This window comes from Diceros bicornis, chromosome 31 (genome assembly GCF_020826845.1).
Source record: "Diceros bicornis minor isolate mBicDic1 chromosome 31, mDicBic1.mat.cur, whole genome shotgun sequence".
NCBI classification, from domain to species: Eukaryota; Metazoa; Chordata; class Mammalia; order Perissodactyla; family Rhinocerotidae; genus Diceros; species Diceros bicornis.
The window spans coordinates 16,369,184-16,381,144 of NC_080770.1; the positions used below are offsets into that span (position 1 = coordinate 16,369,184).

At 51.4% G+C, this 11,961-nt stretch overlaps 1 protein-coding gene across 1 annotated transcript; it reads left to right on the plus strand.

Moving 5' to 3' along the window:
* The first annotated feature begins 347 nt into the window (after positions 1-347).
* On the plus strand, positions 348-11,410 carry UBE2L6 (ubiquitin conjugating enzyme E2 L6). The gene is made up of 4 exons (XM_058526867.1): positions 348-443; positions 3,636-3,731; positions 8,632-8,818; positions 10,511-11,410. The coding sequence occupies exons 1-4, from the start codon at positions 417-419 to the stop codon at positions 10,660-10,662; spliced, it is 462 nt and encodes a 153-aa protein (XP_058382850.1). The 5' UTR covers positions 348-416; the 3' UTR covers positions 10,663-11,410.
* The last annotated feature ends 551 nt before the right edge of the window (positions 11,411-11,961 follow it).

Genomic DNA, 11,961 nt, shown 5'->3' on the forward strand with positions numbered 1-11,961 from the left:
GAGATGGGGGGGCCTCCGGCGGCGGAGCTGGAACTAGAACCCGGATGGGCGGACCCCGGCCCCGCGCCGCGAGCGCTTGCTGCCTGGTGCGCGGCGCCCCCCAGCGGGACGCAGGGATCTGGCACCGCCGCGCGCTCCCGGGCCCGCGGCGGCTCCCGACAAAGAGCGCAAGTTCCGGGGATCGGAGCCCACCGCGCCGGGGCCCAGGCCGGGGCGCAGGCGGATCCTCCCCTCGGCGGCCCCTAGTCCCAGCAGAGGCGGTGGGGGGCAGGACTGTCCGGCTCCCGCGTACGCGCTGGGGGAGCGGGGCGTGGGCGGGGCTCTCGGGGGCGGGGTCCCCCGGGCGGGGCGCGCCGAGTCCGCCGGTCGGGGCACAGTCTGGCTCAAGTCCGCGAAGCCCCACATTCGGTCCCGAGATGTCAGCGAGCAAGCGGGTGGCGAAGGTAACTGCATGTAGGATGCCCCCTTTCTCTTGGCTCCCCTCGCTCTCCCATTCCCTCCTCCCTCCATCCCTCCCCCGGCTCTCCGCTCTCTGAGCGCGTTTATCTGGTACCAGGGCTGGCTGAATCTCTGTCATCCCCGCCCCCTCCCCAGAGGAGTGGGTCTGCGAGAGGCGCCGGAGCTGGAGTTTTGAGGGGTGAGGACACATCAGGCGAGGGTGTCGCTGGCGCCCTGAGCTGTGCTGGGAATGGGGATGAGCCAGCTCCCCCCAAACTGGTTTCAGTTTCATTTCTCCTGCCAGAAACTTGTGGTAACAATTGCGTGCGTCTCAGGTGCGGGAAGGGTTCCTTGGCGTCTTCTTGGAGCCAGGCGCTCTGCTGGGGGTAGTGGTGGGTGGGTTGTGAACTGAAATAACCAGGAAAAGGTCCTTGCCCTGGAGTAGCGCACGCCCCGCCCCATGATTTGGTACCCACATCAGCGTCCCGAGAAGTATGGGATACTGAGTAGGAGTCGGGAGCAAGATTCCCTGGGTATTCTCGGTAGGAAGAGATGCCAAGGCGGTCCTGGAGCTGTCCTGGAGTAGGTGGCATGCATTCATTCGTTCTGCAAATGTTGTCGAATGCCTACTGTGTGCTGGCTCCTGTTCTAGGATTTAGGGAGGCAGAGACGAACAAAAATCCTGCCCTCGGTGAGTTCATTCCAATCAGGGACACAATTTGAAATGAGGTCTGGAAGGATGGGGAGGGGGCGATTTCCCCCAAGAGCGGGGAAAACCCAGGGTGTTTGGAGGGCTGCGGTGCAGCCAGGAGATGAAGATAGACCGGGAAGGGAGGACAATCCTGGTGAAGTGGGTCTGACACCTCCCAGGCTTTGAGTCTCTCAGCAGTGCCCCTTCAATGTACGGAGTTGGGGGCAGGCCTGAAGGGGGTGAAGGAGGGCCTGCTACGCTCAGCCTCTGAGAAGAACATGATCTCGGATTGGGGCACCCAGAGCAGGCTCAGCTCAGAAGAACTGAAATCTGAAGGTTGGCAGCAAAATGGGGCAGAGAGTCTTTCCAGCCAAGTGGGAAGGAGCTGGGAGCCAGTATTTGTTGCATTGGCACCATTAAGTGCCAGGCAATTTACATTAGTTATTTCATCGAATTCTCTCAGCAACTCTGTGAGATAAGTCATGTATGCCCATTTTACAGATGAGGAAGTGGAGGCTCAGAGAGAATAACTTGCTTGTCCAGGGTCACCCAGTTGGGAGTGATGGGGCTGGGATTTGAGCCCAGGTGGATGGGGCTCCCATCTGCAGTTTCTTTCAGTGAGCTCTGTACTTTCGTTTTCTGTTCTCTTGAGTCAGATGATTTCCTAACAGGCCACAGGAAAGAGCCGTGTCCCCTAGCTCGGGTTTCAACATCATCAGGCTTGGGGAAAGTTTTGGCAGAACTCATCCATAACAGATAAAGTCCAAGTGTTCCTAGTTATAGTGAAGTCGGGAAAATGTGCATTCCAGAGCCTCTCTGTTCAACCTGGGGCTTCCTTCTTGCCAAAGAGTCACAGATGATGCTAGAACTATGACTTATGGTAGCAGATACTTCTAGTGTGGGGTAAAAGGTAAATGAGAGGTCAGACACTCTGGGCAGAAGGTGCAAGAAGCAGTTTGTTGTATGAACAGAGATGGAGTATGGGCTGAGGGATAGGAAATGGGGGACAGGCATGTGTTTCTATGTTGGGGGGCAGATAAAGGTCAGACAGGACACAGTGTTAAAGGACTCCTCTCCAGCTGTGGGCTGGAGCTCTCTCTCTGCCTTTGTTTGCACTAGGGTTTCTCAACCTTGTCACTATTGACGTTTTGGGCCAGATAATTTTTTGTAGGATGTTTGTCAGCCTCTCTGGCCTCTACCTACCAGAGACTAGTAGCACTTCCCCCATTTGTTACAACCCAAAATGGTTCTAGATATTGCCAAATGCCCTGAGAGTGGGGGTAAAATAACCCCTGATTGAGAACCACTGGTTTACACTCATCTGGTGTTCCAGAGGAATATGACCTGCCCTTGAGTGTCTTTTTATCTGTTATTGGTCTTTTCCAAAAAAAATGGTCTGTTGCCCCACAGGATGGACCCCAAAAGGGGGAGAGGGGTTCCTTGGTCAAATACATTTGAGAAGTACTGCATGCTGTGGGCTCACATCTTGGAGGTTCATGATACACAACAGTATACTAAAGGCTTTGTGAAGTCCTGCAGTAAAGAAATCCGTTTAGCTTAGTGTTTCCCGATGTACTTGACTGTGGAACCCTTTTTCTGTAATAATTATTAATCTTGCATGGGACACACTGTACACATTTGCTCTAACTGGGCCTATGCCTTGGTACCTCTTCCCTTCTCTGCACCATGGGCTCCTATTTATTCTGCATGGCTCAGCTCACAGTGTCACCCTCTGCAAAGCCTTCCTGCTCCCCTCTCCTCTCCTTCCCTGTTATGTATCCCCACATTATTCACATAATCACATTCATGTTGCTTCCATTACTCCAATGAAGTTCTGGAGAGTTGGGCCCTGTCTTAGTCAAGTGTCAACAGAGGATACTCAGGAAAGGGCTGTCGGGAGAATTCAGTGATGTCCAGGTGACTGGGCCACATTTCTGGGAAGGCGAGTCACTCCTTGTCCCCTTGTTTCTCTGCGGAGTTCTCCTCTGCCATGGGCTGCCTGAGTCATTTCCCTGCCCCAGCCCTGGTCTGGAGGAGATTGACAGGGATGGGGTGATGTCTTTGCTGCCCACACTGCTTTGAGCACTGTAAGGACATGTCATGCTGGATACTCAGCGGAGGCTACGGAAGGAAGGGAGAGAGGGAATTAGGAACTTGTGACTCCTCGGGTGAGGACAAGAGGATGGAGGTTAAGTACCTCAGTTTCAGGAGAAAAGGCTCCTAAGAGAATTTACTCCCAAGTTGTAAAATCTGGATCAGGGATCTGCATCTTCCCTCCACCTGCTACGTACAGAGCTGGGGTGAGGCTAACATCGGATAATTCACTTAAAGCGTTTGGCACCGTGTCTACACATCCTAAGCACTCAGTAAATGGGGGCTCTGACTTTGTTGGCTTCTCTCCCTAGGGTGTCCCCTTTGGGACTTGGGACAGCTTGCTGCTGGGACGGGGGAGGAGGCTGAGGTAGGGGAGAGAGGGCCCACTGTCCACTGTCTGTGCCCCCCGCAGGAGCTGGAGGATCTTCAGAAGAACCTTCCCCGGTACCTGCAGAACCTGTTCAGCGATGCCGCCGACATCCTGGTGTGGCACGCACTCCTCCTGCCCGTGAGTGTCCCCAGGGATTGTGGCCTCAGATGGGGGTGACTCAGGCCAGAGGCCTGGGCAGGGAGGGTTAGGACTGGGCAAGAATTTTCCCTGCGTTAGAGACATTTTTCTTTACTGGAGGTTATCATGGTAGAGGGGGTCTCTCTCTGGATCCTTGCTTCTGAGGTCGAGGCAGACTGATGAAGAGGCTAAAAGACGTTTGGACTTGGTAGGAGACCCCTTCCTCAAACCAGTAGCCACCAAACCCACCACAGAAGCTTCAGCAAACAGCATTAAAAAAAAAAAAGAGAAGGAAAAAAGATCCCTTGGACCTTTGTCAAGGGGTAGGAATAAACTTCCTGTTTCCCACAGTTGGTAGAATTTGCTTCCTTAGATCTAAAATATAGTTTGTTTTCTTTTAAGATCATATTTCAGAAAATTATTGTTCCATATGACAACATGGATAACTTGTCTCTACTATTCTGATTTTTCTCTATTATTAGATATCATCTTGATGAAATCTCCCTTTGAAAACTGTATTCCAAAGGACTGTCAGAGGGCAAGATCTTTATTTTGTCATCTAATTACTAGTGACAGAAGATATTTTCTTTGAGAAATTCATCTATACGCCTTTGGTTACTTGGAGATAAAAATTAAAATAGTTCAGCTTTTTCTTAACTCTTTGGAATATAAAGGAAACAATTTGTTTGATTATTTAGGATTTTTACTGACAACAGAGTGGCCTGGGTTGTGCCATATTCTCTGTCAACTGACCTGTAGTCCAGAAAAATGGAGAAAAGCCCTTGAGTCAGGTCAACATTTGAACCTCTGTCATGTCCTGTGGGCTGCTGGGTTGAAGCAATCCATGTACCTGGCTTGGAGTGAGGACACCTGCTCTAGGCCTCACAGACCAGGAGAAGAAGATGCTAGAAGGAGATGCAGGGACTGATGAGATCTCTCAGGAGGCTAGCTCTGAGATGATGGGAATGAAGAGGGGAGAAACAGGTCAGAAGGAAGAAGGTGGGTGATAGGAAAACCTTGGGAAGGTCACATTTCAGAGACTACTATGAAATCAGAGGACTTCAATGGTGGGCAAGACTGAGGTGGGTCGGTGTGTCCCCAGGAACTAGCCAGAGACCTTCCAGCCATACTGGGGTCCTGAAAAACCATGCTAGTTGGAAAGAATCCAGGACCGGGAGACCAAAGCTTGATGCAGAGGAGCCAGCTAAGGGCGCCTGATGGGGTCTGGCGAAGCCATAAAGGAGGGGATGGTTGGCGGGCAGGGGAAGGTCTGTGGGACCAGCAGACAAATTGCCCTTCAAAGGCTTAGTCTCAATTTGCATGCTCACCAAGGTGGTCACATCTTTGTTGTGGAAGCCTACAGCCGGATGAGGCTTATAAAACTAGTAGTAAGAGTTCACATTCGTTGAGAATTCCCAGTGGACTGAGCACCATTTTCAGTACATGACATGTGAGGTTATACTGAATCCTCTCAACCACCCCACAAGGAAGGTCATCATCTTTCTACAGTTGAGGAAATGGAGGCCTAGGAGGTTAAGTGACTTGTCCAAGCTCACACAGAATAAGGTGGCACAGCTGGGAGAATAGCAAAATGCTTTATTTAACCCAGAACTTAGAAGGAAGTAGGACTTTCTCAGCTGACCCTATGGTGCAGCATGAAGCCCTCTGTCTGGTCCAACTTCTTCATTTTACAGATGGGGAAACTGAGTCCTAGAGGCACTCAAAGCCACACAGCAAACTCGAGGCAGAGCTGGGGCTGGTTCCCGGGGCTCTCATCCCCAGACGCTGTCACCTCCTTCCTCTGTTAGGACCCTGGAAGCCCAGCGTGCACCCCCTGCAGACAGGACACACAGACACTCCCCATCCTTCTCTAAGGCCTCACCCTTGGCCTTGTCTCTGCTTCCCAGGCCCCAGCCTCCTCTTGTCATTGAGAACATAAAAGCTGAAACGTTTTCTTGTCTGACCACTAGCTGCCCATCCTCTTATCTCAGACACACTCATGGCCACTGTGGCTTCTGTTTGCCTTTTGCCAAGGAAGAGGAGCTCTCTTAAAACCTTGACTCTGTGCTTCGATACATATGTCCTTCTAGCTGTCTTTGCCCTGTCTTCTCAAGAATGAAGGTTCTGGGCCGGCCCCGTGGCTTAGCGGTTAAGTGCACGCGCTCCGCTCCTGGCGGCCCGGGTTCGGATCCTGAGCGCGCGCCAACGCACCGCTTCTCCGGCCTTGCTGAGGCCGCGTCCCACATACAGCAACTAGAAGGATGTGCAGCTATGACATACAACTATCTACTGGGGCTTCGGGGAAAAAAGGAGGAGGATTGGCAGTAGATGTTAACTCAGAGCCGGTCTTCCTCAGCAAAAAAAAAAAAAAAAGAGGAGGATTAACATAGATGTTAGCTCAGGGCTGATCTTCCTCACACACACAAAAAAAAGAATGAAGGTTCTGAAAGGATCTGGAGCTTTCAAACCGGCCTGAAGGCCTGTGTGCCCTGTGTTGGGGTCACCCAAGTTCTGGGGTTCCTCCCTTCCAGGGGTGTAGAGTAGTGCTCATGTGTGGAGATGTAGAATTGACAGCGCTGGTTCCCTTCCACTGCCACTGTGGCCCTGGGCAGATTCCTTACGTACACTGAACTTCAGTTTCCTGATCTGAAAATGGAGATGCTCATAGTTGTGAGTTTCCATAATACCTATCATAATAGCTGACCCATACGTAGTGCTTGCCACATGCCAGGCCTTGTTCTAAGCCCTTAATATAAATTAACTCATTTAATCCTCACATAAGCCCTATGAAGAAGTCTATTATTATTCCCATATGGAAACACAGAGAGGTTAGGTTACTTGCCTAAGGTCACACAGCTAGTGAGTGGCAGAGCCAAGATTCACACTCAGGCAGGGTGGCTCCAAAGTCTGTAACCCCTACACTCTGCCACATGGGCTAATGTGTGTTGAACCCTTAGCACAGGGCGGCACAGAGTAGGTGCCCAGGAAAGTCTTCAGGTTGCTGAAAGTCTAGAGGGTCTTCTAGTGGCAGCCCTCGGTCACTCCAGCCCCAAGTTTTTATTTTTGTTTTTTTGTCATGGTAAACATACATAACAGTATTTACCATCCTAACCACTTTTGTGTTTACAGTTCACTGGCACTAGGTGCATTCACATTGTTGTGCAACCGCGACCACCATCTGTCTCCAGATCTTTTTCATTTTCCCATCCTGAAACTCTGTACCTGTTAAGCACTAACTCCCCATTCCTCCTCCCCTCAGCACCTGGTGACTGCTGTCCCATTTTATGTCTGGATTGGACAATATTCTAGGTACCTCACAGAAGTGGAATCATACAATATTTGTTCTTTTTTGTGTAGCTTATTTCACTTAGCATAATGTCTTCAAAGTTCATCCATGTCATGGCGTGTATCAGAATTTCCTTCCTTTTTCAGGTTGGATAACATCCCTCTGTAGGGATAGACCACACTTCGTTTATCCATTCATCCCTCGATGGACGTTTGGGTTGTTTCAACCTTTTGCTATTGGGAATCATGCTGCTTTGAACACGGGTGTGCAAATACCTGTTCGAGTCCCTGCTTTCAGTTCTTTTGAGTATAGACCCAGACGTGGAATTGCTGGATCCTATGGTCATTCTTTGTTTAATGTTATGTTTTACTTTTTTTTAAATAATTTTATTTATTTTTTCCCCCAAAGCCCCTGTAGATAGTTGTACATCATAGCTGCACGTCCTTCTAGTTGCTGTATGTGGGACACGGCCTTAGCATGGCCGGAGAAGCGGTGCGTTGGTGTGCACCCGGGATCTGAACCCGGGCCGCCAGCAGCGGAGCGCGCGCATTTAACTGCTAAGCCACGGGGCCGGCCCTGTTTTGTTTTTCTTTTGTGAGGAAGATTAGCCCTGAGCTAACATCTGTTGCCAATCCTCTTCTTTTTGCCAAGGAAGATTGACCCGGGGCTAACATCCGTGCCCATCTTCCTCTACTTTATATGGGACGCCGCCACAGCGTGGCTTGATAAGCGGTGCTTAGGTCCGTGCCGGGATCCGAACCTGCGAACCCTGGGCTGCTGAAGCAGAGCGAGCAAACTCTACCGCTATGCCACCAGGCTGGCCCCTCTGTTTAATTTTTTTTTGAGGAACTGTCGTACCATTTTCCACAGTGGCTGCACCGTTTTACCTTCCCAAGCCCCTGACTTCGTATGATTGCATCATTTTCTCTGTTTCCTCACCCCCAGTAATGATGTTCTCCTGTACTTGCTAGCAGCTCCCAAAGGGAGGATGTCTGTCCTTCTTCTCTTCTGTAATTCTCAGAAAGACTTTAAAGCTGATACAGTCCTTAGAGCTCATCTAGTCAAACTTTACCCATTTTTCTTTTCTTTTCTTTTTTTTTTTTTTGGTGAGGAAGATTGGCCATGAGCTAACATCCATGCCCATCTTCCTCTACTCTGTATATGGGCCGCCGCCGCAGCATGGCTTGATGAGCGGTACGTAGGTCTGCACCCAGGATCTAAACCTGCGAACCTGGGCCTCCGAAGCAGAGTACGGGAACTCAACCACTACGCCATCGGGCCGGCCCCTACCCATTTTTCAAGTGAGGAAAGTGAGGCCTAGAGATGGGAGGCAGCTGGCCCATGGTTGCACAGCAAAGCCAGGATCCAAGTTTTGTGATTCCCAGGCCAGTGTTCTTTTGGATTCCACTCTTCTGCTAATCCACGGCTCAGTTGCCAAATGAGCACAGGTGCCATCTGTGTCCCCTCCACTCTTCCTAGGAGTGGAGCAGAGGATGCCTGGGACCTTGGGGTAGGGGCGGGGAAAGGGGAACCCAGACCAAGGCCTGAGGAGCAAAATGATCTCTTCAGAGCAGCCGTGCCTCGGAACAGAGCTTGACCCCTTCTCTTGCACAGGAGAAACCACCGTACAACCTCAAGGCCTTCAAGCTGCGCATCGACTTCCCCGAGGAGTATCCGTTCAGGCCCCCCACAGTGAAATTCACAACCAAGATCTACCACCCCAATGTGGACTACGACGGACAGGTGTGCCTGCCCATCATCAGCAATGAGAACTGGAAGCCTTCCACCAAGACCTGCCAAGGTGGGGCTGGGTCTTGCCTAAAGGGGAGGACCGACGCTGGATGGGGGTTACAGGACCATTTCGAGTTAGAAAAGCCCCAAAGAGAGGAGATAAAAATTGCGGGTCTCAGGGGCCAGCCCGGTGGTGTAGTGGTTAAGTTCATGCATTCCGCTTCGGCAGCCCAGGGTTCGCAGGTTTGGATCCCGGGTGTGGACCTACGTGCTGCCTGTCAAGCCATACTGTGGCAGGAGTCCCACATATAAAGTAGAGGAAGATGGGCACGGACATTAGCCCAGGGTCAATCTTCCTCAGCAAAAAGAGGAGGATTGGCAACAGATGTTAGCTCCGGGCTAATCTTCCTCACCAAAAAAAAAAAAAAATTTGTGGGTCTCAGCTGAGCCTGACATCAGATGGAAGGGATGTGTCCTGAGATCCTGGGTTGGCTGTCCTGCTCCTGGCTCTGTTGGTATACCTGGGCAGGTGTGACAGAGCAACATTGCTGTGGATCAGTGGGGAGAGAGAAGCAGCTGGGCTGTAGAGGGAAGGGCTTGGGATAAGAAGGCCCACTGCTCTGTCTGTGGACCTTGGTGAAGTCTCTGTTCCTCTCCAGGGTTCCATGCCCTAAATGACAAGTGAGGGGCTTGGGCTAATCATGACCATACACATCACTTAATTAAGCCCTTTCAGCACTGTGCTAAGAGCTTCACGCACCAGCTTCATTTAATCCTCCAGCATCCCTATGAGGGAGTGCTATCATTAGACCCATTTAACAGATGAGGACACTGAGACCTATGAGACGTGAAGCGCTTGCCTAAGGTCATACAGCTGGCAAGTGGCAGAGCTGGGATTCCAAGCCAGGCTTGGCTGACCCTAGAGCAGCGCTGTCCAACAGAACTTTCTGCAGTGATGGAAATGTTCTGTAGCCGCACTGCCTCATTCCATAGTCAGTAGTCACGTGTGGCCATTGCACACTTGAAACGTGGCCAAAGCGACTGAGGAACTGAATTCTTAATTGTAGTTAATTCTAATTAATTTAAATTTAGATAACCACACGTGGCTAGTGGCTACCATATTGGACAATGAGGCTCTAGAGCCTATGGGCATAATCGGTGTGCCTCTGGACCAGCTCAGGAGTTCTTAACCCCGGAAACAAGGATCCTGCGGGGGAAGGGAGGTGTGGTCCTTGGATGAGTTTCAGGGGGTCCATGAAGTGCTCTTAACTCAGAACTGCATGCTTGTGCGTATGCGTATGTGCACTTGCTGGAGAGATGGGCCATGCCTTCACCAGCTTCCCAAAGGCATCTGTGAAAGATAAGAGCCACGGGGCAGTGGTACTTAGCCTCAGAACCCTTTTCCCCAAATAAAAGTTTATTTGGAATCCTAATATCAAACAGAGAAAAACAAAGTTGTTCTTGTTGGAGAGGGAGTGGCACCAGGAAACCCCGTTTATCTCATCGACCCCGTGATGGGAAGCTTCTCTGGAGCCTTGGAACATAGTTTGAAAACCACTGATATAACCAGTCAGGGCATCATCAGCGAAGAATGTGGGGGCGTTTGGTTTGGTTGTAGAGCCATCCCAAGAGATGGAACCTCCTTGGGGTCCCCCAAGGAGACAGTGTGGAGTTTCAGGGGGATCTGGGAGTGGGTAGCCGTCGCCTCCTTCCCAGGACTTTTTCTCTCCATCCTGATGTCCTGATCTGGCTCTCTCCCCAGTCTTGGAGGCCCTCAGTGTGCTGGTGAATACACCAGACCTGAGCCAGCCCCTCCGGGTGAAACTTGCTGATCTGCTGATACAGGACCCGGAGCAGTTCAACAGGGAGGCCGAAGAGTTCACCCTCAAGTTTGGAGAGGACCGGCCCTCCTAATTCTGGTTCTGACCCCTCTCTGCCTCTGATCCTCTCTGTGTGATGGACGCACACACCTCCTGAACTGGGGGCCAGAGCCCCTTGGTGGCCCGTTCTCTGCTCATTTTTTCCTTCTTAGGTTGTTAGTCATTAGTTTGTGGGGGAGGGGCCGCGGGTATGTGTGTGGTGTGGACCCTCTCCCAGGTTCACCTGGCCACAGGTGTGCTTTTCCCATTCCCTTTCTCTGCCCCAGAGCCAGGGGAGTTAGGGTTTGCAGAGTTTCAGGCCAGCTCTCCAGTGCTCTCTGACGTGGGAATCCTGGTCTCACTAGTTGATCCATCTGAGAGACGCAGGTCACCTTCCAGGCCAGCTTGCGGGAAATGAGCCCAGCAGACAATCAGAATCCCCCCAGGGCCCAGGCATCAGGGGGGCAGAGGGGAAGTAGGGTGTAGGGGTGGGAGGCAGGGCACATGGAGGGCATCATATTTATGACTGCTTTGTTGATTGAATAATTGAAATCAGCCAGACTATTGATAGATGTGTATAGATTTAGGTGCTAAACCTTTTCTCTTCCACAAAGTGAAGAATCCAATCTCCATCCCGGAAATCTGATGACGTGGTTTCTAAACCACTTGCAATCCCATTAGGTGGCCAGTTCCTGGGGGCCAGGCTTCAGGCTGGGAGGAGTGTCCCCTCCAGCTTCCATTCCAGGGGGAGCCAGGTGAACCATGTGCTTGACCAGGCATTAAAGTCACAGATGCATCATGGAGTCTGGCTGAGTGTTCGTGGAGGGGATGGGGTGGTTTCATCAGGAGGAGGTGAGGCTGGGGATTTAGCTGCCATCTAATAAAACGTGTGACCCTGCTTCCCGTGAACTGATGGCTCACTGGGCTTCGTGTAACCCCAAACATTGTGGGGAAAGCTGGCCATTTGGGGCTAGGCTGTCCTTGGCCAGAGGAGCTGTCAACACGTCCACAGGGGTGGACATTCCCATTTTATAGATGAGGCAACTGAGGCACAGAGCACTTCAGTGGATTGCCAGGTCCCCTCTGCTGATCAGGGCGGAGCCCACGCCTGCCGCAGTGGCAAGCCTGCTGGGTTTTGTTCTTGTGATTTTCATGAGCTGTTCTCAGCAGCACACATGCTCCAAATGGCTGATAAAACCAGACAGGATTGTTAGCAGGAAATTATGATCAGCTCAGGGGTTCATCTCTAATAAGCCAGAACTTCAGCCGGAGTTGGAGGGATTAACTTAACCCGAAGGAAGAACTTTCTGGGTGCAATGGTTCTAAGCTGCTGGAACACCACCGGCTTTTCAGA